This window comes from Marmota monax, unplaced genomic scaffold (genome assembly GCF_021218885.2).
Source record: "Marmota monax isolate L192 unplaced genomic scaffold, Marmota_monax_Labrador192_F-V1.1 WCK01_AAM20220418_F8-fsc00024, whole genome shotgun sequence".
NCBI classification, from domain to species: Eukaryota; Metazoa; Chordata; class Mammalia; order Rodentia; family Sciuridae; genus Marmota; species Marmota monax.
Window position 1 is genome coordinate 11,640,580 of NW_026695224.1, and position 27,595 is coordinate 11,668,174.

General features: G+C 37.4%; 1 protein-coding gene across 9 annotated transcripts in view; it reads right to left on the bottom strand.

Moving 5' to 3' along the window:
• Positions 1-27,595, bottom strand: part of Cnot1 (CCR4-NOT transcription complex subunit 1) — an 81,232-nt gene that overhangs the window by 39,170 nt on the left and 14,467 nt on the right. For all 9 annotated transcript variants that reach the window (XM_046434895.2, XM_046434897.2, XM_046434893.2 and 6 more), the window contains 15 exons: positions 19,510-19,617; positions 18,764-18,862; positions 18,327-18,395; positions 18,186-18,240; positions 17,078-17,281; positions 15,754-15,922; positions 12,613-12,739; positions 12,375-12,485; positions 9,090-9,260; positions 8,384-8,511; positions 5,128-5,368; positions 2,474-2,593; positions 1,630-1,752; positions 1,183-1,334; positions 391-541 (listed from right to left, as the gene is read on the bottom strand). In XM_046434895.2, coding sequence (XP_046290851.1) covers positions 391-541; positions 1,183-1,334; positions 1,630-1,752; positions 2,474-2,593; positions 5,128-5,368; positions 8,384-8,511; positions 9,090-9,260; positions 12,375-12,485; positions 12,613-12,739; positions 15,754-15,922; positions 17,078-17,281; positions 18,186-18,240; positions 18,327-18,395; positions 18,764-18,862; positions 19,510-19,617 — 2,028 coding nt within the window. The remainder of the gene's footprint in view (positions 1-390; positions 542-1,182; positions 1,335-1,629; positions 1,753-2,473; positions 2,594-5,127; positions 5,369-8,383; positions 8,512-9,089; positions 9,261-12,374; positions 12,486-12,612; positions 12,740-15,753; positions 15,923-17,077; positions 17,282-18,185; positions 18,241-18,326; positions 18,396-18,763; positions 18,863-19,509; positions 19,618-27,595) is intronic.

Genomic DNA, 27,595 nt, shown 5'->3' on the forward strand with positions numbered 1-27,595 from the left:
GGATCACAAGTTGGGGAATATCCTAAGTAATTTAGTGAAGATCAAATTAAGCAAATCAACAAGAATATCACAAAAAGGGTGGAGGTGCCGGGGGTTTAGCCCAATGCAAATTCCCACTTTCAAAACAAACAATTTTTTAAAAATAAAATGTAGTAACTTTTTGTGGTGAAAGTAGTACTAGGAATCAAACCCAAGGGTGCTTACTCTACCACAGTGCTACATTCCCAGGCCTGAAACATGACTATGTCTGACTACGCTGCCCAAGCTGGCCTCAAACTTGTGATCCCCCTGCCTCAACATTACCTTACCCAGCAATAAATTAAGGAAGCTATAGAAACTTATTTTAGTCTATGCCTACTAACAAATGTAGACACATTAGCATTAGTTTACCTGAACAGGAGAAATGGCATCTAAGCTGCTAGCACTAGGAGGGCGTCCTTTTGGCATAACTCCAGGTGGTGGCTGTCGGGCCTTATTCATAACATTACTGCAATTGGCTACCATGGTGAGGATGGTCTCTGATAATTCCTGAGAAACACTCCTAAGAACAATGAAAAACATACCTGCTACTGTCCAAAACAACACCTCAACAAACCAATCTGGTTTTTAAATCAAAATGTGGGGCTATGGATACAGATCAGTGGTAGAGGTCTTGCTGAGCATTTGAGACTCAAGACCAAAGTTCAATAATCCCTAGCAGGGGTTGGAGAGGTGTGCATTCTTTGAGCACATGGCTAAATTTCTATCATACCCCCACTTCTTTGTATCTCATTCATTACTAGGAATGTTCTGAACACTGGCATATCTTCATTCTGTCAAAAATACATCCAAACCAAGATATAGCAAAGCAAACAGACAAGCAATTTTAATACTAGCATATCAAAGGCAACACATGTATGACATAAAGACACCACAAAGTTATTGGTATTTTCAAAAAATGGTGCAGGCATAACTGAATATCCCATGTGCAAAAAAATGAATGTGGACCCCTATCTCATAATACATTCAAAAAATTAACACAATTAATATACACTGCAAACAGTAAACTAACTTGGACTTAAAAATCACTGAATTATTTTTAAATGCAGTCATTTTATTCAATCTCCCCTACCCCAAATCAACCCTAATCAATATAATCCAATTCAAGAATAAAAGATCCATTTTCTAGAACATTCTCCTTACCCCGCACAAGCCTGTAGACAAGCCAACATTGTTGCCAGAGTTTCAGGAGGAAGTTGAGCACTTTTGGGCTGGTCTTTCTCTGGGGCAAGTCCACCCAAAATAGAAGGGCACCGTCTTTTTAAAAAAGTCATGCATGCTTGAATAAAAGGCTCCTAAAAACAGAAATGTTTCTCAGTTTATTTAAAATTGATCTTATTTCTTTCACATTAACAATAATTAAGAGATATGACTAAAATCTAGAATAAATGACATTTTAGTTGCCATCTTATAAAGCTGATTCTTGGAGTCAGACAAGTAGCTCACTAGTAGAGCACTCACTTGCCTAGCCTGCACCAGGACATGGGTTCAATTCCTACCACCGCTTAAAAAACAAAAAGAAATCTTGTTTCTTTAGCCATTTTAGTCACCAAATTTCAAAGAAGAAATAAATGCATAAAACCTGCTTACCCCATGTTCCCGAATTTTATCTGTGAGCCACTTGTCAAGTTTGAGGTATTCACGACGTGAAGCTAGTGCAGCAAGGTCAATAACAAAGGCAAATGGAGTACCATTTAGCAGCATAGACAAGGCCTAAAGAAAAAAGAATAATAGAAATGCTAAGCCAAGCAATAAGTAATTATTCCTGTAGCCTACTTTCTATTTTCTGCTTTTTGCACACAAGTCTAAATAGAACATACTGCTAATATTTCCCTGGTCACCGTGCAAGGCAGTGAGACAAGGGAGTTCACAATTTAATAAATTCAGTGGTAACAGTCTTAACTTAAAATAAGATATCTGAAAGGTCAACTTATGACTCTACCTTCAAAATAAATTTTACCCTGTGTTTTTACAAATAATTAAACCTAGAACAAAGTAAGACTCAAAGCTTGAATAATAATCTTTAATCATTTTTAAAATCTAAATGCAGGTTTAGACTAACATAAACATAACAAAATCCCCTTTACTAATGTACCAAATGAGTAATGCTATTTAGTCAGACTATTTCTTAGATATTATTGACTCTAATAAATTTAAAGAGTACAAATAGTTTCTCCAAAATTACACTTCATGGATTACTTATGAAAGAATTTTAATTACCACTTGCTTACAGCCTTGCAATATGCAGAGGACAAACAAAAAAATAAGTGAACACATTTACTAAAACATTTACTCTTTCATATCCCTTTGAATATAAAGGCAAAATTCTATATCAACTCATTCTATCCAAGACATAGTTACATATAAATTATTCCTTAAGAATCTATAGCTTTTTAAATCATTAATGAATAAATCAATTTCATTCTGAAATCACCTTCAAGTCCTGGGCCACATCAAGTATTCGAGACAATTTGGCCTGGTCATACTGCTCCCCTCTCATGTACCATTCTGCCATTGCATGCATAATGAGTTGGCGAATTGAGGGAGACTGTCCCTAAGAAAGAAAGAAGAAAAGTAAATAGATAAATTGCTATCCATTTTGATAGGTGGTATAAATTTTCTTGTTATCCTTAGTTTTACCTAAGATGTATAAGTACAAACACTAAGTTCAGGCCTCAAACACCATACAATTTATATTAACATTGTTTAGGGGAAAGCAAAGTTATTTTCTCCTAAATGGCTCCGAAACCGAGTTCATAATCATTCAACAAAATTACATGCGTCTGTAAGTCTGCTTATCCATTTTGAAACACAAAATCATATTATATAATATGGAATGAACATGTGGGTGCACCAAAATTATTAATTTCTTAAAATTAAGCTATAAAGTGGGCATGGTGGCACACGCCTATAATCCCAGCAACTTGGGAAGCTAAGACAGAAGGATGTCAAGTTTGAAGCCAGCCTCTGCAACTTAGCAAGACCCTGTTTCAAAGAAAAAAAAAAAAAAAGCTGAAGATGAGTAAAACTAAACTGAACCCCTAAGTTCACTCCCCACTACTCCCATACAAAATTAAGGAAAGCTACAAATCACCAGTCTGTAAATAAAAATAAGAATAGTTTATAAGGAAACTACCTTTCATGTTGAATCATATAGTGCTGTATCAGTATTTTGGGAAGTGATAATTATATACACTTGCTAATGGCCTTGCTAATTTGATGAGGCTGGCCTCAAACTTGCTATCCTAAGTCACTGCTATCCCAAGTCACTGGGATTATAGGGTACACTACCACAACCAACTCAAGCATGTTCATTTCGTAGTAATCATTCAATTTCTTTCTTTTTTGATACAGAGGCACTTGACCACTGAGCCACATCCTCATCCCTATTTTGTATTTTTATTTAGATACAAAGTCTCACTGAGTTCCTCAGTGCCTCACTTTTGCTGAGGCTGGTTTGAACTTACACGTCTCCTCACTCAACCTCTTGAGCCACAGTGATTACAGGCATGTGTCCCCATGGCCAGTCAATTTCTTTTTTAACCCACAAATAGGCTTGCTTTCAGAACTGACCTAAAAGATCACTAGTAGCGTGCTTGTCAAACATGTGCAAGACCTTGACTTCTATCCCTGAAAGAGCCAAAATGAAAAAACAACCTGAAGATTAGCAGCTAAACCAGGTATGGTAGGGCACACCTATAATCCCAGCAGCTTGGTAGGCTGAGTCAGGAGGATTGGGAGTTCAAGGCGAACCTTGGCAACTTGGTGAGGCCCTAATCATCTCAGTGAGACCTTTTCTCTAAATAAAATATACAAAAGACCGAGCATGTGGCTCTGTAATTAAGCACCCTGGGTTCAATCGTTAATACCAAATTAAAAAAAAAAAAAAAGAATAGCAGTTGAAGATGGAAACAAAACAGTTCGTCCTCATTTGAAATGTTCTCATAGAAGCCACAACAAGGCACTTACAATTACTATATCCAAATCATAATATTCTATTAATAGTTCCAGGGTAGCAAATCTTCCAACTAGAACAAACACTGAACCAGGACTGAAGAGAGACAGCTCCTTTCAGCCTGCCCTTTTCACCTCAGAACTATGAAAAAAATCAGGAAAAGTTCTGTGCTGTAAATGCTTGGTTTTAATGTTGGCTAAACATTTTGTAAATTAAGTCTCCCATATGAATTAAGTCTCTGGAGATGGAGGAGTAACTAGCATGAAACAGCTAATACTTTTCATTTCTTTTAAAGAGCTTTCTTATAGATTTAATTTTTAATATGCTTCTATGTAATATAAATTAATATAAGAATAATTTTAAGCCACTAAGAGGAGGAGTTAAAGCATAGGGAGAAAGTGACTATATTTGCTTAAAAATTTCTATATTTTTCACATTAAAAATGTTATTAAGAAGAAACAATAGATATAGCCAGGCATGGATAGCATATATGTAAGCCTAGCTAGTAGGGAGGCTGAGGCAAGGGAGCACAAGTTCAAGGTCAGCCTGGGCAATCAAGCAGAAATTTAAAGAACAAAAAAGTTTTTTTAAAGGGCTAGGTGCTGGATGTAGTAGCACATTCCTATAATCCCAGCAGCTTGGGAAGCTGAGGCAGAAGAATCTCAGGTTCTAAGTCAGCCTCAGCAACTTAATGAGGCTGTAAGTAACTTAATGAGACCCTGTTTCAAAATAATAAAAAGGGATAGAGATGTGGCTTCAGTACCCTCAGGATCAATTCCTGGTATCTAATCCCCTTCAAGGGAGGGCAGCAGGGGATGCACTAGGAACACAGTTCAGTGGCCCTGACTTTGATCTGCAGTGCCAAAAATGAAATAAAAGGATATTGGTGCTCCAGCAAAACAGTGCTTTAATATTCGATTTTTTAAAAATTATCTTTATTTCTCTGCTTTTTGAAATATTTTAAGGCCAACATGATCCTAAAAGATACAACACATTTTAGGGCATTATGATTTCATCAGAATCTTATACTAACTCAAAATTAATAATGAATTTGTCTACTGAAAATCCTTCAAGATTTCAAAGAATGTCAATTACTTAGATGAAGAAATGATGAGCAAACTGTCATGTCTTACCTGCCCATGCCACGCATAGTGCAGAATAATGGCAGAGTTAGGATGGTTTCCAAGGAAAATTGGCATCAGAGTGGAGATGAGTTCATGGCGCAAGGTATGCCAAGAAGTGTTGATTTGTAGTAAGGCCAATACCAGCATGTCTGGACAGTGTTTGATAGGGAAGCTGAAGAGCTGTTTGACTTGCTCATACTGCCCAACCTCTGCAAGCCTCAATAGAGATTCAATCAAATCCAAGCTCTTCCTAACAAAAATGAAAGAAAGATACTTTTTCAAAGAAAATATAAAGCCTACAATACTCATTTTCTTCTTCTTTTCTTTTTCTGGTGCTGAGGATCAAACCCAGGGCCCCACATATGCTATTTAAGCTTGACCACATAACCTCACCCCAGCCCCATATATACTTGAAAATAAGTGATACCAGCCACCAAAACAAAAGCAAACTGCTGGCATGCTTTAATATTTGAGAAATACTTAAAATATTTCTGTTTATCTCAAAAATATGTGCTATTTGGGGATGGGGATATAACTCAGTGGTAGAGTACCTGCCTAGCCTGCAGGAAGCCCTAGATTAAATTCCCAGCACCAACCAAGAAAAGTAAAAGCCATAATCATTAAAAGGCAATAACTGGGGCTGGGGGATGTGGCTCAAGCAGTAGTGCGCTCGCCTGGCATGCGTGCGGCCCAGGTTGGATCCTCAGCACCACATACCAACAAAGGTGTTGTGTCCGCTGAAAACTAAAAAAATAAATATTTAAAAAATTTAAAAAAAAATAAAAGGCAATAACTGATGAAGAACAGGATGAATCCACTGGATGTTTGCATAACCACAGATCCTCCAAGCCTAAGAGAAATTTTTACGATTAGGGTGAAGTAAAAGAAACAAATTAGCCAGGCACAGTGGCACATGCCTGAAATCTCAGTTACTTGGGAGGCTGAGGCAGGAGGATCTCAAGTTTAAAGCCAGCCTAAGCAACTTAGTGAGATCCTGTCTCAAAATAAAAAAGGCTGAGGATGTGTCTCAGGGGTTAAATGTCTCTGTGTTCAATCCCTGGTACAAACAAACAAATCACAAAGCACAAGAAAAATTCCACAAAAAATACAGACATATCACTCTGGTAATGCAAAATTTTAAGAAAGTGTGAACTTCTGGTGTGATGCCAAGTTTGAAGCCCATAATGCCCACCATGAATGTTTCCTGGCCCAAAGTTCAATCTGGTTGGTTTATTATTATTATATTATTTTGGGCTTTTTTTTGGGGGGGGGGCAGTAATGGGGATAGAGCCCAGGAGTGTTTTACCATCCCAACTGGGTTACATACCTAACCCTTTTTGTTTTTTCTTTAGAGACAGGGTCTCATGAAATTACTGAGGCTGTCCTGAGTTATATCCTAGCTCTTTTCATCTTTTCATTAGGGACAATCAGGGTCTTACTAACTTACTAAGGCTGGGCTATAACTTAGAATCCTCATGTCTCAACTTCCCAAGTTACTAAGATTATAGGTATGTGCCACTGCACCTGGCCTGGTTGACTTAAATCTAGTCTGAAGATCTAAATTTACCCTTAGAGTACATGATGGATATGAGGATAAAGAAACAAACTGAACACCATGAGGAAACACAGGACAGACTGGAGGATAAATGATGTATTAGCAATAAAAAAAAAAAAAATCATGAGAGGGAGGGGGCATAGGAGAGGGGAGAGGCGAGGCAGGGAAAGAGAAACAGGCTTGTGAAATTAAAGACACTATATCACCTTTGTATGGAGTCTCACAGAAACTGTAAAAGAAATTTTTGAGCCAAAGAGGGAACCCTAAATCTAATAGCTATATTAAGGAATTATTACTTGTTCAATTGTGATCATGCCTTTTAAGTCTTACAAAAATTGAAGAGGTCTATCTGTTAAAATAAAATGAAGAAATACTACTACACACATTAAGATTAACAGGAAAAAGAACCACCAGCTTGTAAATCCAATGTTATAGCTTGTACTTGGGAGAAGAGTAAATAATTGTAAGGGTCAATTTATCAGAACCAGGGTTGTAAACAATATTTAAAAGGGAAATCCCACCCACAGACTGTTTTAAAAATAATATTTTGGCCACAACCATGTTATTTCTTGTACTACCAGAGTTAAGTGGCTACTACAAAGATCAATGTGGCAAGCAAAGTCGAAGATGTAAGATGTAAGATGTTGACTATTGAGACTTTAGAGTAAAACCAGCTGGGTGCGGTGGCACAAGCCTGTAATCCCAGGGGCTTAAGAGGCTGAGGCAGGAGGATCCTGAATTCAAAGCCACCCTCAGCAACTTAGCACAGCCCTAAGAAACTCAGTGTGACCCTGTCTGTAAATGAAATACAAGAAAGCACCTAAGGGTTCAATCCCTGGTACGGCAGGGGGTGGGGGGCGACAAACCTACCTAGATCCCCCAAAAAACTTTACATAATCTCTACTTTACTTGTAAAACCTGCTAAACTGCAAACATCATGTAAATAACTTTATTACTATATTGCTCAGAAAAATCACAAGTAGTCTATCCTTACAGTACAGAAACAATGTTTGCTTTCCAAATATTTTCAATCATCAGTTTATTCAAAGACAGATATAGAACCCATAGAGGAGCTGGTTACAGTTACAAATCATCTGAAGAAACAGTGAAGCAGGTGCCTCTGGAATAACCCAGGTCATGTCCCCTCCCTGAAGCCATGAATGATTTCAACAATGTGGAAGTATTTTCACCATCCTTATCTGATTCCCTGAGGAATTTCTGGACAAAGAGAACCACGAGGAACCTATTTCAGAGTTTGTTTCAGAGTCAGATTCCCTCAGAAATTTAGAACTAGAACTTAGAAAACTAGATAATTGGGCTGGAAGTAGAAGGCTGTATAAATTGGCCATCTTGAGCAACTTACAAAAGCAAGCAAGCAAGCAAATCTACACAGAAGAATAAGCTTCTAACACCAAGGGAGAATCACAAACCTCCTTCTAGTATTTGATAGTTCTAAATTTCTGATGCTTTAGAAAATGTCTAATGGCAGACCTTATAAAAATAGAGATGTAACTAGTAAGGAGAACTAAAGAATTTTATCCACTGACACCCTCTACAAAGACTTAAGTAGGCTCCTAAAAATACTGTTTTAATTTAATTCTATTAACTACATACTTGCTTACTGTTAGGATTATATTAAACACACACACACACACACACACACACACACACAAGTGACCCTTTAAAGATAAGGGAGCTGAGAATATTTACCATGTGGCAATTTCACGATTGTCATCCTCTGGTGGTGCTTTCAAAATATCAGTGGCAACAGTATGACAAGGATAGTCAGCAAAACAGAAAATCTCTGGATTTATCAGGGAATGCTGAATGAAGGATAGCTGAAACAAAAATAAAGAGACTCCTAACTACCAAACATGATTGTGAATGCTATAAAAATTTAAAATATTTTCCTTAAGATAACCTCAGGGTTATTAGACATTTCCAATTAAAAACCTTAATTATTTGTCCTCAAAAAAAGGGCAACAGGGCTGGGGCTCAGTGGCAGAGTGCTTTCCTGGCATGTGTAAGGCATTGGGTTCAATTCAGCACCACATAAAAATAATAAAATGAAGGCATGCTGTTTATCTGTAATAATAATAATAATAATAATAATAATAATAATAACAATAATAATAATAATGATAATAATGGGTCATTTTAAAAAAACACGCAATTCAGAAAGACCAAAGGTACAAAATGAGATGATCTTGAAGACCAACATTATTAAACTACTCAGAAAGCAGCTTGATTTCAAAACCTCAAAGGATTATAATAAACTACTATTTCTTCAATATTTATGATGATGCCTGCTTTTCTAAGCTATGTAAAACAAATACTCCTTATCAATCAACGGGTAGAAGATACAATAGCAATAATTTTTTTCTTCTTCTTCTGCAGTTAAATACCATTCACTTACCTGGCCTTCCGCATGTTTCCAAGGTCTATATATGAAATCAACTGGGAATACTTCCATACCCAAACCCCTTTGAATGCCATAAACCACATTATGAAGTCCTTTACTGTCACGAATTTGAAATCCAGGATGGTCCAGTTCATAAGTTACTTCCTTGAAGTTCAAACTTGGGTTCTAATAAATAAAAAAGCATTCCAAAGTTTAATGTGTGCAAACTTTCATGAAATAAAGGGTTAAGTAAAATCTGAAATTTAAGTAAGTTATTGAATTTGGCTGGGGTGTAGCTCAGTGATACAGCATGTTCTTAGCATGTTAGAGGCCCTGGTCTTGATACCCACCATGGCACACACAGACAGGCAGACAGATATACACACACAAGAAAAAATATTGTAGGATTGAAAAGATTTGAAAGACCTCCACAAGCTCTTAAAAAGTTTCAAAACAGAATGCATCACACAAAGGTTCTCATTAATACAGAGTAATATTTATGGTGCATTATCATCTTACAATTAAATATATAAAGGAAAAAAGAAGCAGCAGTGCACACCTTTACTCCCAGTGACTCTGGAGACTAAGGCAGGAGGATTTCAAGTTCAATGTCAGCCTCAACAACTTAGCAAGGCCCTAAGCAGTTTAGCAAGATGGTGTCTCCAAACAAAACACAACAAAACAAAACAAACAAACAAACAAAAAAACACCCAACAGGTGTGGGGGGGGGGCGCTGGGTGTGGTGTCACATGCCTGTAATCTCAGCAGTTCAAGAGGCTGAGTCAGAAGGATCACAAGTTCAAAGCCAGCCTCAGCAACCTGGCAAGGCCCTAAGCAACTCAGGGCTGGGGTTGTGACTCAGTGGATAAACGCACCCAGGTTCTATCCCAGGTAACATAAAAATTAAAAAATTTAAAAGACTGGGTATATAATCTCAGAGGTACAGTACCCCTGGGTTCAAAAAATAAATATAAAGTGTCATTTTTAAAAAGGTTTTTTTTTTTTTTTTTTTTGTATCAGGGATTGAACTCAGGGGCACTTTACTACTGAGACACATCCCCAGCCCTATTTCATATTTCGTTTTGAGACAGGGGGGTCTCACTGAGTTGCTGAGTGCCTTGCTTTTGGCTGAAACTTTGAACTCCTGATCCTCCTACTTCAGCCTCCTGAGCCACTGTGATTACAGTGGCTTGTGATAAGGTTTAAATGGGGGTATAAACGGTGTGTGGTAATGGGAAAGTAACCTAACAGGTTAGAGAATTAAGATATATTGGAGTAGAACTTAGTTTTTAGGTTTAGGGTTAGTTGATTTAGTTATATAGTGATTGTGAATCCTAGAATGGTGATTAGTAGTGCTATAATTTTAAGTACAAAGGCATGGTTAGAATTGGTGTATTTATGGGAGGGATATTATATGATAGGAAAAATCCTGCAAAAAAAATGCTGCCGATTAAAAGGCTTTTTATAGAATTAATTAATTGAGGGTTGTTTTGTTTCCGTTAATAGAGATTAGTGTTGAAAATTGAGGTTGTCCTATTAGAGCAAAGAAAATGATATGCGTGCTGTTGGCAAAGAGTGTGATGGCGAGGGCTCAGGTGTTGGTATATGACATGTTTGCGGATTCTATAATGAAGTCTTTGGAGTAAAATCCAGTTAGGAAACATGTGCCTATTAATGCAAGGCTTCCAATAATGAGTTAGGAAGAAGTAAATGATAGAGCCTTATACAGTCCTCCTGTTTTATGGATATCTTGTTCATAATTTAGGTTGTGGATGATTGAGCCAGAGCACATAAATAATATGGCTTTAAAGAATGCGTGAGTACGGATATGAAGGTTGGTTAATATCAATGGTTACTATCATTAGTCCCAGTTGGCTTGAGGTAGAAAATGCAATAATTTTTTTTTTTTAATATCATTTTGGGTAAGGGCACATGGTAGTAAATAGAGTGGGGATAGCTCCTAAACATAGGGCAAGAGTTTGTATACTTTTTATTATTCTCTATTAGTGGATAAAAACGAACTGTAAGAAGAATTCCTACTACAACTATGATACTAGAGTGCAGTAGGGCTGATATAGGGGTTGGGCTTTCTATAGCAGAAGGGAGTCAAGGGTGTAGGCCAAAATGGGCTGATTTTCCCACTGCTGCTAGAAATGAGCCCAGGAGACGAAGTAGAGTGGTATCTATTATGAATAATTGTTGGCATTCTCATGAGTTTGAGTTTAGTAGGAATCATGTTATAGCTAAAACAAATCCAATATCTCCGATTCGGTTATATAAAATGGCCTATAAGGCTGCCGTATTAGCGCTTGTTCGACTGTACCATCAACCAATCAGTAAGAATGACATAAACCTACTCCCTCTCATCCAATTAAAAGTTGGAACAGATTATTACATGTGATTAGAATTATTATAGCAAAGAGAAATATTAATAGATACTTGAAGAAGTGGTTAACATAGGGGTTGGAGTGTATATATTATACTGAGAATTCTATAATGGATCATGTGTTGAATAATGCTACAGGCATAAATATCATGGAAAAAGTAATCTAGTTTAAAGCTTATGGTAAAATTAAAAGTCTGTACTGTTATTCAGTGTCAATTAGAGATTGTGTGCCATTGCACCCGGCTAAAAAAAATATTTTTATAAAAAGTAAAAACAGGGGCTGGGGCTGTAGCTCAGTGGTAGAGCAACCGCCTGCATGGGTGAGGCACTGGGTTCAATCCTCAGCACCACTTAAAAATAAAGATATTGTGTCCAACTACAACTTAAATAAATAAATAAATAAATTTTTTTTAAAGTAAAAACAAAAAAAAAAGACAAAAGTATTTTAAAAGAAAAGGGGCTATGGATACAGTTCAGTGGTAGAGCATTTGCCTACCATGAATAAAGCTCTGGGTTCAATGCCCAGCACCATTAAAAAGTTTAAGACAGGGTCTAAGATGCTAAGACTGGCCTAAAACTGACTATCTTCCTGTTTTGGTCTCCTAAATCGTTCAGATTACAGGTGTGTGCCAACATAGCTTGCATCATTATTTAAAAAAAAATTTTTTTAATTTTATTTATTTATTTTTTATGTGGTGCTAAGGATTAAACCCAGTGCCTCAAACACATTAGACAAGCACTCTCTCTCTGAGCTACAATCCCAGCCTGCATCATTATTTTTTGAAGCTATAAAGTAAGAGAATTACAGCACACTGCTGCTCTTATTCAGTTGGAATTTGTAAAAACTTACATTTTTTTAAATAAATAAAACATATAATATTAATAAATCAAAAAAACTGATTACATGTACCTACCAGTTCTTTAAGAACATCAATCAAGACTTCCACATTCCATGTGTGTGCCTGAGCTCCATCACTTTTATCTTTCCCATCACTCCAGATCCCACTGCCAGGTGCAGAGATACTCTGTAGAAGTAAAACTTGCATTAAATAAATCCAACTATCCAACTATCTATCACACTATAATTTATTCAACAAAATAAAGAGAACAGGACATTAACCCACTTAAATAAAGTAGCTAAACTCAACAAACCTGTAATGGAATACCATCTGTTAATCCTGAATGAGTTCGAGCCATCATTCCTAAAACCCTTGCAACCTGGGCAGCTGTGACCTCCCGAACACCAAACTGCATGATTATACTGCGACATTCTTCAATACTGAAACAGAAATATAAATTTAAAATGCTACCAACCTCAAAAAACAAAATATTAAGAAATACAGTTAATAAATGAGTCCTTGGACTGGGATGTGGTTCAGTGGCAGAGCACCTGCCTAGCACGCACCAGGCCCTGGATTCAATCCCCATTACCCCCCCCACACACACACACACACAAATTTAAACACTTGGGTGACGATCACCAGTTTTATAATATAGGCAGATTAATGAATCCATTTCTTATTACCTTTATATATTCAGAAACATAATAATCTCCTACTTAAATGAGAAAATGGCAGAAATGTAAAGAAGTGGAAGAAAATAGACAAGAGTAATGGTTTTTCTCAAAGAAATTAACGCATCTTCTAATTTCTGTATAAATCAAAAATCATTTCTACACTGAAAGTGAATTTGATTACTGATATGTAAAAAGCCTTGCAAATACATCCTAGATCTTTGCATCTTGAAAGTTAATTAGAAAAAATTAAAGTGAGTACATATGCCTAGAACTTATAAATTCATTTTTTCAAATATAAGTGGAAATGAGTTTATACAACAGCTTTTGAAACAGTAACAGTTATACTTAAAAGTGCTAGGTGTGGTGGCACATGCCTGTAATCCCATTGACTTGGGAGGATGAGGCAGGACTACAAATCTGACTCCAGCCTCAGCAACAAAACAAGAATCTGTCTCAAAAACAAAAAATTAAAAAGGGCTGGGATGTAGCTCAGGGGTAAAGCATCCCTGGGTTAAATCTCCAGTATAAAAATAAAAATAACTTCCTCTCAGAAAAAACATTAATAGTCCACTATATCAAAGATCTAAGTGCTTCTAGTGCTACTAATAATGTATTAAAAATTTCCTTTGGTGCCCTGACAGGTAAGGAAAACAGAAAAGTAAAGGGTATAACTAGGCACAGTGGCTCACACATGTAATCCCAGCCACTGAGGAAGGAGGTTTGCAAAGTTGGAGGATAGCCTAGGCAACTTAGCAAGACCCTGTCTCAAAATAAGAAAATAAAAAGTGCTGAGGATATAGCTCAGAGATAGAGTGTCCCTGGGCTGAATCATTATTATAGGAAAAAATAAAATAAAAGTGCAAAGCAGGAGGAAAAGCCAGGTGAGATAGCATATACCTATAATTCGAGCTACTTGGATGAGGATCAAGAGGTCAAGGCCACTCTAGGCAACTTAGCAAGACGCCGCCTCAAAATAAATCAAATTAAAATGGGCCAGGAGTCACATTGACACTCAAGGTTAGAGCAGATGGTTGGTCCCTGGGTTCAATCCCCAGTACTGCCAGAGGAGGTAGTGGCACTGTTATGAAAGAAGGCTGACAAGAAATGAAGACATGATGAGAAAACTGAGGAATTGGGAGGAGAAAATTAGGCACTAAGGGCAAAGTTCCATAACACTGGTCTAACATTCTCTTACTCTCCAAAAGTTAAAATATGCTTACTCTGATAACTAGGCTGAGAACCTTGGATTCAGGAGCCAGGCACGGTGGCACATGCCTGTTATCATAGCAACTGCACATGCTAAGACAGGAGAATTGCAAGCTTAAGTACAGCAACTTAATGAGATTCTGTCTCAAAATAAAAAATACAAAGGATTTGGGATGTAGCTCAGTAACAAAGCACCCCTGGATTAAGTCCCCAGTTACCCACCTGCCCCCCCCCCCAACAACAACAACAACAAAAAGCCGGGTATGGTGGCACACGCCTGTAATCTCAGTGGCTTGGGAGGCTATGACAGGAAGACCGCAAGTTGAAAGCCAGCAATGGCGAGGTGCTGAGCAACTTGGTGAGAAATACAAAATAGGGCTGGGGATGTGGCTCAGTGGTTGAGTACTCTGGAGTTCAATCCCTGATACCAAAAAAAAAAAAAAAAAAAGCCCAAACAAATAAATGAATAAGCCTCCAATTCCTAAATCTGAGAAACTGGTAGGGACAGCCCTGAGAATGTTTATAGCTAGATCCAATACTAATATGTTGAAGATCAAAGTTTATAAGCAAAGAGCTGGGCATAGTATCACACACCTGTGATCCTAGCTGAAAGGCTAAGGCAGAAGGTTATTCATGGCAACATAGGGAGACCCTGTCTCAAAATAAAATTTAAAAACTGGCTGTAGATGTAGCTCAGTGGAAACTCACTTGCCTGGCATATAAATGACTCAGAGTTCAATCTGCAATATGGAGAGGAGAGAGAGAAAAAGGGCTTGAAATATCACTAACTCGGTAACACAGTGCTTGACTAGCACACACTATGTATGTCCTCGGTTTAATCTCCAGTACTGTCAAAAAAAGAAAAAAGCAAAAATTTTGAGAGATAACATTAAAGAATCTAAGGTGAACGAACAAAGAAAATGTGGTATATATACACAATGAAATATTACTCAGCCATAAAGAGAAATGAGATTATGGCATTTCCCAGAAATGGATAGAACTAGAGAGTATCATGCTAAGTGAAATCAGACAATCCCAAAAAAACAAAGCTGAATGTCTCTCTGATATGGGGAGGCTAACTCACAATGAGGGAAGGGGAGGGAAGAACAGAAGTACTTTGGATTACACAAGGGGGAACAAAGAGAAGGGAAGAGGAATGGGATTAGGAAGGATAATAGAATAAATCGGACATTACTGTCCTATGTTCACATATGAATACACAACCAATGTAATTTCACATCACGTACAACCAGAAGAGGAAGTTGTACTCCATGTTTGTATAATATGTCAAAATACATTCTACTGTCACATAACTAAAAAGAACAAAGAAAGAAACAACAACAACAAAAAAAAAAGAATCTAAGGACTTTGGGAAAGAGATACAGCCCACTTGGAAAAGCACTTGCCCGGCATGTATGAGGCCCTGGGTTCAATGCCCAGCACCACAAATTGAATCAAGAATCAATCAAAATATATTTTTTAAAAAAAGAGAATCTAAGGAATTTGCATTAAAAAATAACATTGTGCTTGGTACAAGAATAATCAAAAGTCTGACTTGTATTGCTACCAACCTTGCACAAAAGCCATAGCCTACTTCTTGCATGAAATCAGCCAAAGAGCTCTCCATCATGGTTTTAGCAACCCCTCCGGAATCAGGCAGGATCCTGTCCATTAGAATGTCCCGTTTTTCAGGGTATAAAAGTGGTGCAAGCACCACAGGACAGCGTTCTTGAGGAAAATCTGAGGGAAGAAAAAGCATACAATTGCCATACTGATGAAATACCATCAATTCTCTTTTACTCTCTCAAAGCCTTCTTCTAAACCCAAATATTCCACAAAGTTCATATTCAAAATAAAGTTTAATTTTTTCAACCTGGTAGCCCAAATTATGATTTCACACCAATTTCAGAATTTAAATTGTTTTATATCACAAAAATTACCCATATGCAGGCTTTTAGTTTTTGTTGTTTCCAGCATGTACTGACTACTTCACAACCTGTATATTAAGTTTTACAATTGGATGATCAATCCCCACACAAGGCAGACACTAGAAACAATTAGTATATCAATTTGTTTATTGCATCAACAAATAGAAAGCATCCCCTCACTGAAAAAGTTAATGAAGTTTAAATTACACTATATAAACATTACAAGTAAACAAAACCTATAGAGATTAATGATGTCAGTGCTCCATCACAGATTTGTTTTTAAATAGTTTTCTCTCTAAAGTCAGGTTAACAGAATGAGGAATAAACTTGGAATGACAACGCTAAAAATAATAATGGTATATGAAAAGGAAGTAATATAGGTATATCAAAAGTGACCACCACCAGGCACAGGGGCACACACCTGTAATCCCAGCAACTCAGGTAGCTGAAGCAGGAGAATCACAAGTCTGAGGTCAGCCTCAGCAAGTTAGTGAAACCCTAAGCAACTATTAGACCCTGTCTCAAAAAAAAAAAAAAAAAGAAAGAAAGAAAAAAGAAAAGGAGGGGTGGAGGGGCTGGGGATATAGCTTGGTGGTAAAACAGCCATGAATTTAATCCTCCCCAGAAAAGGGGGAGAATTTTAAACTTTTTAAACTAAAACAACCTGTCTCAATAATATAGTCTCCCTAAAGGGGAAAACATGACTACAGGTAAATATGCCAAGTTTCACCTGTGATCGGTACTTAATTTAACAAGATTATTGGTGGTAATGTTTATTTTATACTTTTCCTTTAATAAAGTTCTAAGGCTTCCATATTTTAATTTAGAAAATAATCTCTTCCTCTTTCAAAACCTATAAATATGCAACAAAGTGAATCATTGCCTTCACTCATTCTACCATGATTTTTTCACACATTCATGATCATCCAAGGAAATCATCTACTATAGTTTACAAAGATCCCCTTACCTCTGCGCAGTGTCTTGAGAAAAGCGTCTATCTGTTCCTGTCCAACTCCAAAGGCTCCCTTCTGCCCAAAGAGGAGATGGGAGAGGAGGAGGTGTAGGACCTCTATTGCTATATCTTGGAAGCCACCTTCTTGATTTCCACTGACGTCTGCGTCAATGTAGGAACGCAGAAGATCTGGAAGCTTCTGTTTGATAAACTGGGCAGCTAAAAGTCAGACAAACAAAATACCACAGGTTATTTCTGCACCACAATGGGGGAGAAAAAAACCACATAAAATCTAAATATACTTCTCTTTCACCAACTTCTTATTTTGAGACAAAGTCTTGCTCAGTTGTGGAGGCTGGCCTAGTTCACTGTAACATCCTTGTCATTTCAACCAATTCACTCTGTAACTCTCTAACACTTTCATAGCTCTATTTAAGATATAGTTAACAGGTATAAAGGGATCAATGGCCAGGGGCTTGCTGGGGACAGGGGAGTTTTACAAGATAAAGTTTCCTGAGATCTGTTACACAGTAACACTATAGAACTGTATTTTTAAAAAGGACTGAGGGGAAAAAAAAAAAAAGAATAAAAATATTCTTTAGAGATTCACTGAAATTTGATAAAGATGGAAATCTCTATCATGATCATTTGCAAACCATCAAAAATAAAACACTAAATACCTTGGATTAAAAAAAAAAAAGAAGAACTGAGGGTACCTGAGTGCAATGGCACACCTCTAATACCAGCGGCACAGGCAGCTGAGATGAGAGGACTGCCAACCTCAACAAAAAGCAAGACACTAAGCAACTCTCTTAATAAAATATGAAATAGGGCTGGAGATGTAGATCAGTGGTTGAGCAACCCTGAGTTCACTCCCCAGTAACCCTGCTCAAAAAAAAAAAAGAACTGAGGGGTAATTTTACATTTTTTGGGCTGAGGTCATAGCTCAGTAGTACAGCACTTGCCTAGCATGTATAATGCACTGGGGTCGATGTTTAGCACCACATATAAATAAATAAACTAAATAAAGGTGCATCAGCAAATTAAAAAAATATATATATTTTTTCCAGACACAAAAATTAAATCTGACAATCATCTTGCTCTTACGGTAAAAGCAACTCACCAAAACCTCTGAGATCTGAGCTGGAAGAATTCAAGAGGGCAAGACCAAAAATTACCTGAAACAAGAAGGGGTTTATGTTAACCAAAGAGTCAAATGGCTATTTTTAATTCTAATTTTGCCTACTTTTCTTAAATCACTTACCTCTTGTACTTTGCTTAACTTGAGAACTTTACTCAGCTGGGCAAATAAGTGGGGTGCAGGCTTTAAACTCTGGGGGGGAAAAATTTTTGTTAAAAAAAGCTTAATTTTCAAAAAGATTTAAAATTATCACTGCAAACAATTATGCAATATATACTAGCAACAGAACCTGTGGTGCTGCTAGAAATAATATGCCATATCCTAAAACTATGGAATGATAAGCTTAAGCCTTCAAACGACCCGGTGTTAGTAAGATCCTATCTATTAAGTGAACTGGCTTGAATTCATAACAAAGGTACAAAAGACTTCAAAGTAACTACTTAAAAATTATTAATTACGAAATAATATTTTTAAAAAATCAAGGCTTAGGGTCTTTTTATTAGGAAAGCCTAGTAAGAGATGTCATTCTTAAGACTACTAAATATGAAAATAATACCAACCTTCTGATAGTGCAATGGATTATCAATGGCATAGGACAATGTTGAGATAAAATTTGGCTTTGTAATCAGCGACGCACACTCCTGAATCAGAAACTGAGTCTTTAAAAATAAAAAGTGAGTTTTCATTAGCACTAACCATCATCTAACACACAAAAAAGTGTTATCAAAATAGAAACATTATTATCAAAATCAGCTCTTTAAAACTCATAATAAAGTCGGGGCTGGGGTTGTGGCTCGCCTAGCAAGTGCCAGGCGCTGGGTTCAATCCTCAGCACCACATAACAATAATAAAATAAAGGCATTGTGTCCAACTACAACTAAAAAAAAATATTTTAAAAAAACCTCATAAAGTCTATTAGCAAAAAGTCTATACACAAAATAGAATCCTTTGAGATTAGTAAAACAAACAATGTGATAAAACTTTTGCAAGATTTACAATCAAGTTAAAGAGACTCAATCAAAGACATGAAATATCCTCTCTTCATTACTTACTTGTCAAGCAGGACATTCAAATTCCTGCTTCAGACAACCCTGGCCCCAGTTTCCTAATCTAAATTAGGTCTACACCCAGGTAGAAGGGACACACAGAAAAAAGGGAAATTCACCCAACATCATTAAGTCATCTGGCTGAGATTATTTTCTGGATGCTATTCTGTAGATGTTGTTAGCTACGCACTTTATGCTCAAAACTATAATTCAATTTGCAATTAGAGCTAAGAGGACATAAACTCTGTAACCCCAAATACCTGATGGAAATCTTTGCCACTGCTTTTACCATCGCCACTGAAATCCACATGAGAAAATAGGCAGCGTAATAAATGCCTGTCTGCCTCAGGACCGTGCCGATTCACAATCTAAAAAGAACAAAAGTACAGTTTAAAAGAAAAGAGTTTTTAGAAAAATCAAAACAGGGCTGGAGGTATAGCTCAGCAGTAGAGAATCTACCTAGCAAGTATAACACCCATAGTTCAATTTACATTACTGCAAGCAAATAAATGAGAAGTTTTAAAAAAAAAAAAAAGACCGGTAAAGTGGCACATGCTTATAATCCCAGCAACTTAAGCTGAGGCAGAAAGACTGCAAATTCAAGGACAGCCATTATCAATTTATTGAGATCCTATCTCAAAATAAAAAAAGGCTGGGGATGTAGCTCAGTAGTATAGCAACCCTGGGTTCAATTCCTAGTAACCAAAAAAAAAAAAAAGTGTGGGTGGGGGAGGAAAAAAACAAAAACCAACCTCATAGGGCAAAATCCCAAATTACATTATTTGTTCATTCTAGAATAAGATTAAGATGAAAGCATATAATGATTCTGTTTTATTTTCTATTCTCTATTATATTCTTTTTTATAGTCTATTGTCAATGGCAGAAAACCAGCAAAACAAGTAGTGATTATCCCTTATAATACAAAGTTTTTCTCAAAGTTTTAATGTTGACAGAAGCAGTAATTCATGCCTGTATCCACCATAACTTGGGAAGCTGAGGCAGAAGGATCACAAAGTATTAGGTGAGCCTCAGGAAGGCCTTGTCTCAAAATAAGAAAAAGGGTTGGGGTTCTACTGTCATGTACAACCAATTTACAAAAAAAAAAAACAAAACTTATTTTAAAGGGAGAGCGCTGGAGATTAATTCAGTGTAAATTACCTCTGGGTTCAACCCCCAGTATCAAAGAAGGGTGAGAGTTTTTTGGTTTGGGGGTATCAGGGATTAAACCCAGGGGTGCTTAACCACTGAACTACATTCGCAGCCCTTTTTATTTTTCATTGTGAGATAGGGTCTTACTAGGTTGCCTACAGTCTTGTTAAATTACTGAGGCTGGCTTCAAATCTGTGATCCTCCTGCCTCAGCCTCCCGAGCAGCTAGGGGGAAGGGGAGTTTTTAAGGCAATGATTTCATGTAACTCTAATTCCCTCTATGAACTCAACCTTCACTATTTGTGAGGGGGAAAGGCAGCACTGAGGATTACATTGAGGGACATTCTATGCCTAAACTACATCCCAGTCTTTTAAATTTTTTTTAGTTGTAGATAGACATAATACCTTTATTTTTTTAAATGTGGTGCTAAGGATCAAACCCAGTGCTTCACACGTACTAGGCAACCACTCTACCACTGAGCTACAACACAGGCCCTAATTTTTTTTAATTTTGAGACCAGGTCTTCATAAGTTTTCCAGACTAACCTGGAGTTTTCGATCCTACTGCTTCAGCCTCTGGAGTCACTGGAATTAGAGGTATGCTCCACCACGCGTGGCAACAACTTTGACTCTTTACAGATTTAGAAGCTGCACTTGGGCTCCATTAGTTTCTTGACGTTCCTCAAACCTACCAGTGTTTCTAACAGTTCCTATCTCCTCTAACTGGAAAGCTCTGTATTTCTACATATGGTTTGTTCTTTCACTTCCTTTAGGCTTCTGCTCTAAAGTCACCTGCTCAGTGAGGCCTTCTATAACTACCATTCCTGTAACAGCAACATGACCTGCTCCTTAGATCTACTTTACTTTTCTCCACAGCACTTGCCACTGTGTCAGAATTTGTTCAGTCATTAGAAGTTACATGAAAACAAAGAATTGATATAGTTGTGCTCACATTTGCACATCTAGTCTAGAAAAGAGCTTATCAAATTGATAAGTGATAATGTTTACTCAATACCATATTAGAAAATTATAAATAGCTAAGCGTGGTAATCCCAGCAGCTTGGTAGGCTGAGGCAGGAGGATCACAGGTTTAAAGCTAGTCTCAGTCCTGTCTCTAAATAAAATACAAAATAGGGCTGGGGATGTGGCTCAGTGGTTGAGTACCCCAGAATTCAATCCCTGTTACAAAAAATAATAGATAAATAAATAAATAACACATTTACCTACTTTGGGCTGGATATCATATTAAACGTCCCTGATTTAATCTTCAACTCTGCCAAACATTACAGAGATGGATAGGGAGAAATACACATAGATTCCACTACCCTAAAATCCAACATTCTGAGTAGAGGAATATGGATTTACAGTCCAACTCCCAAAAGAATGTTATTTAATTTATTTCAGTGTCCGTTTTCCTCCATCCAGAAAATGAGTTAAGGGGGAAGCAATTTCAAGGGCAGCCTTAGCAACTTAGGGAGGCCCTGTCTCAAATTTTTTTAAAAAATAAAAGCTTTTCTACAAGCTTCTGAAGATGAAAATATTGGACCATCATTAAGAACCTTTCCAATTCAGGCATGGCTGCGTACACTTGTAATCCCAGCTACTCAAGAGGCTGAGGCTTGAAAATAACCAAGTTTGAGCCAGTCTCAGTAACCTAGTAAGAATCTGTCTCAAAATTTAAAGGGGGATCAGGGTGTAGCTCAATGGTACAGTGCCCCAATACTACAAAAAAGAGAGACAATTATTAGGCCAACTAATGTTTCCCTCAAAAGACCAAGATGAGGGCTGGGTATGTGGCTCAATGGAAAAGCACCTACCTAGCACATGATCTGAAAGGTCCCAAGAATGCTCAAGGTTCTATTTTAAAATATGTACCAAATTCCTGCATTTAAATTGAAAACTATAACCTACTAAGTTACAATGATTAGTAACTGGAATACCTAAGTGAATATCTAAATATGCATACAAATAAAGGAGCAACTCCATATTTAATTTTCTTTTTTTTGTTTGTTTTTTGGTACTAAGAATTGAACCCAGGGGTCACTTTACCACTGAGGCACATCCCCGTTCCCTTTTAAATTTTATTTTTAGACAGGGTCTGGCTAAACTGCTGATGTTCTTACTAAACTGCTAAGGCTAGCTTTGAGCTTATGATGCCCCTAGTTCAGTCTCCCAAGGAATCAGGATTAAAGGCATGTGCCATCGTACCCAGCTCCATGTTTAACTTTTTAACACATCCTACCTTTTTAAATGTATTTACTTTTAATGTATTACCTGCATGAATTAAGTTTGGGTTACTTTATTTTAAAAAACAGTTCATCTGCAGGGCTCAGTGGCACACACTGTAATCACACTGACTTGGGAGGCCGAAGCAGGAAGATCCCAAGTTTAAAGCAAGCCTTGGCAACTCAGTGAGAACCCCATCCCAAAATTTAAAAAGGGGGGAAATGGGGATGTAGCTCAGTGGTAAAGGGCCCCTGGGTGGGGGTGGGGGGTGTAGGATAAGGATGTAGTTCGGTAGTAGAATGCTTTTCACCTACCATGTGTTAAGTCTTGGGTTCAAACACTAGTTGAGGGAGGGGCAATACCAACTAGCTCATGTGTTTAGTGAATGTACGTACCAAACAAATTCAATAAACATTCCTCCTTCCCACTTGTCACTAGGAGAAATAACAAAGGGAACAACATCCTAGACAAGCAATGAGATCTGATCACACTAAGTTACAACCAAAGCAGGGCAATAAATTATACCTGTCTCCTTAATGCAGTCTACAGCACATCAGTCTCATAAACTAGGACAAAGCATCCAAGGATTTGCCTTTTTTATTTGTCACCAAAGGAAATTGAGAGTGCTAAGAACTAGAACTTTGTTCCCACCCCAGTTCTAAATTCCTAAACATTCTAAATGACTGTCTGCAAAGGTACTACTGAAGACACAAATTTTACTTATCTAAAAAATACTTAAACTTACTGAAACCTCAGTCATCAATTGAAACCAACATTCTTATGTTTTACCTTCAAAATTAATGACTAATTTATTCCTTATTTTATTCCAGTTTTATTTAAACACTAAATCAGAAACAGGAGACATAAACTAAAAAAAAGCCCTATACCTCAAGAACTTGGGAGCAAGAAAGGTGAATAAATCAATTTACAATGTAGCATTAAGGCAACCAGATCACAGAGACAATTGCTGGAGTACTTGGACATGTACCACCACATTCACTCCTCCAAAATAGTTCTAGTTGTCCCAACAGTCAGTTCCTCCAAGATGTGCCTCAGTTGCACAATCATGTATATATACACATGCTTTACTGGGAACTGAACTAGGGGCGCTTAATCACTGGAGCCACATCCCCAGCCCTTTTTACTTTTTAAAGACAGGATTTCACCAAGTTGCTCAGGCTGGCCTCAAACTTGTAATTCTCCTGTCACAGCCTCAAGTCTCTGGGATTACAGATGCCAACATGCCTGGTTCAGCTAAAGAATCCTATTGCCTAAGTGCACACTCCTCCTGGAGCAGGCCCCATCCAAAGACAGGTCAGTAAAGGCCTAGTCATTTGGGCACACTGTGAAACATGAAGATGTCTTACAGTAGGGCTATCAAGTGTTAAGACGACTTGGGATAAAAATTACTTGTGATCCAGAATTATTTTCTTCTGCTTTTTGCCATCTACTAACAAATATAAAGGGATTCATCAAAGGAATACTGTGGACAAAAATTTAGCATCTGCCATTTTATACATTTACCAATGGACAAAATAAAATCTTTGAACTTCAATATAAAATGAGACAGGATTGATTATATGCTCAGCATGCATGAGGCCCTGGGTTAAATCCCTGTTACATAACCATAACAAAGGCAGGCACAGTGGTGTATGCCTGTAATCCCAGTGGCTCCGGAGACTGAGAGATGAAGATAACAAACTTGAGGCCAGCCTCAGCAATGTAGAAAGGCCCTAAGCAATTTAGCAAGACCCTGCCTCAAAAAAAAAAAAAAAAAGACAATACTACCTACCCTACAAGACTATAGCAAGGATGTGAAAAATACTATTAAATCACATTAAAAATAATGCCTGGAACACTGTGATGGAAAAGTTGCTATAAAAATGGGAAAACTTACTTTACACATAGAATGACTGAAATGACAGAATGCTTAGTATTTTTCACTTATCCGTGTTGTGCCGTTAATAATCTCAATGCATCATAGTATACACCTTGTTGATGGATGCCAAAGTTGTTTTCTAGTTTGAGAATGTTATGATACAAGTCTTTTGATCATAGAGCACATGCAGGTCTACAAGTGCGAAGTAGAACTGATGCAGGTCTACAAGTGCGAAGTAGAACTGCTAGGTTATAACTGGTACGTCAAATAACAGAGGAAAGCTAGAAGATGTTGGCTTTTATTTTATTTTTTTTGATCTGCATGGTTTTAACAGATACATGTTTGTTTTATGAAAATTCATCTGTATGCATGAATTGTGAATTGCTCTATGTGCACATTAACTTCAATAAAAAGTTGATTAAGCCTAAACATGGTTGTATATGACTGTAATCCTAGGAACTCAGGAGCCTGAGGCAGGAGGATAATACATTCAAGTATATCCCAGCCTCACCAACTTAGCAAGACTATGTCTCAAATTAAAAGGGCTGGGATATCGGGCTGGGGTTATGGCTCAGCGGTAGAGTGCTCGCCTACCAGGTACGAGGCCCTGGGTTCGATCTTCAGCACCACATAAAAAAATAAAAGTATTGTGTCCAACTACTTCTAAAAAATAAATATTTAAAAAACAGGGGGGGGGGGGGGGCGCTGGGATATAACTCAGTGGTAGAGTACCCCTGGGTTCAATTCCCAATATTGAAAGGAAAAAAAGGTGATTAACTAGGTGTGGTGGTGCACACCTGCAGTCCCAACACTTCAGAGGGTATAATCCCAACTATTTAGGCTGAGGCAGGAGGATCATTTTAGTCTAGGAATTTAAGGCCAACTTGAACAAAACAACAGAACACTGTTTTGCTCATACACACAGACATACATTATATTAGGTACATAAAATATTTGAAAACTAATTGTGTAAGACAGAATAAATACTTAAATAATAGTTGCATTTAATTGTTAAGTCAAACACTGACCAACACAGCTTTTAGAATTTATCTAAGAAATGAATTCAAATAAAGGGAACAATAGGGAAAATCTTTAATGGATACTGGTAGAACTAGGTTTGATGCTTGCAAGATGAGTATTTATTCCAGGAACTGTTTTTAAGACTAGATGTAACAGAGGGCTGGATGTAGCTCTGTGGTAAAGGGCTATCTGAGGACACATGAAGCCCATTAATCACTAATGGGGTGGGGAGTAGAGAAATGGGAAAAACAGACTAATCAACCTGATGAATAATCTACTTTAAAAATAAAATTAAACATAACCACAATTTCTATGAACACAAAAAAAAAAAAAAAAAAAAAAAAGCATACTTGCCAGACACAGTAGTACACCTATAATCCCAGCAACTCAGGATTCCAAGTTCAAGGCTAGCTTTAGTGACTTTGAAAAGCCCTAAGCAATTACAGAGACCCTGTCTCAAAATAGTAAAAAACAGCTAAGAATGTAGCTCAGTGATAAAACACCCCTGGGTTCAACCCCAGTACCAAAAAAAGAAAAATGAGGGGCTGGGGTTGTGGCTCAGCAGTAGAGCGCTCGCCTAGCACGTGCGAGGCCCTGGATTCGATCCTCAGAACCACGTAAAAACAAACAAAAGTATTGTGTCCAACTATACCTAAAAAATAAATATTTTTAAAAAAAGAAGCACCCAGTAGTACTAAAAAAAAAGAAAAATGAAAAAAAAAAAAGATATGCTTACACAAACCTCAATTTTAAACTCTAGAAGTTACCTGTACAATTACATTTTATACATAGATGAAAGAGAGCTAGTGCCAGGTGCAGTGGCACACGCCTGTAATCTCAGCGGTTCAGGAGGCTGAGGCAGGAGGATTTCGAGATCAAAGTCAGCCTCAGCAAAGGCGAGATGCTACACAACTGAACCAAGACCCTGTCTCTAAATAAAATATAAAAAGGGTTGGGGATATGGCTTAGTGGGTAAGTGCCCCTGAGTTAAATCCCCGGTACCAAAAATAACTACAATAGAAAAGAAAAAGGGTTGGGAATGTGGCTTACTGGTGTAAGTGCCCCTGAATTCAATCCCTGATATCATAAAATGAATGAATGAATGAATGAAGAGTTCTGGATGTGGCTCAACGGTTAAGTGCCCCCAGAGTTCAATCCCCAGGGCCAAAAAAACATACATACATACATACATACATACATAAATAAATGTTATGCACTAAAACTAAACATACTACTGAACTGTCTTAAAAGACTAAATGAAATACTTCACAAATCAAACCTACATAAAAAGTAATTCTACTTATAGGACATGATGGAGCACTCCCATAATTCCAGCTAATCAGGAGGCTAAAGCAGAGGGACAGCAAGTTCAAGGCCAACCTCAGCAATTTAGTGACACTGTCTCAAAATAAAAAATAAACAAAAAAGGGTTGGGGATGTAGCTCAGTAGCAAAGCACCCTGCGTTCTTTATTATAATCGGCAGTACCAAAACCCCCCCCCACACACACACACACACAAAAAGATGGGAAATGCAGCTCAATGTAGAGCACCCCTGGCTTTAATCCTCTGCATCATGAAAAAAAATAAATAGTAATTTTAAAAAAGATCGATCTGGGCACAGTGGCTCAAGCCTTTAATCCCAGCAGCCTGGGAGGCTGAGACAGGAGGATCGTGTATTCAAAACCAGCCTTAGCAATGGTGAGGTGCTAAGCAACTCAGTGAGACCCTGTCTCTAAATAAAATACAAAATAGGGTTGGGGATATGGCTCAGTGGTTAAGTGCCCCCGAGTTCAATCCCCAGTACAAAAAAAAAAGATTGAGAGCCAAAAATCTGAATAGGTATTTTGCAAAAATACATTAAAAATTAATACATGAAAACTCAGTTATCATTTGCAAATCAAAACCACTTTACACCCACAAGAATGGCTAAAAGAAAAAGGACAGATATGACGACTGTTAGGTGACTTTGAGGAGAAACTGGAACCCTCATGCACTGCTCCTGAAAATGAAAAATGATGCAGTGCTTTGAGAAAGTGGCAATTCTTCAAAATGTTAAATATGGGCTGGTGGTA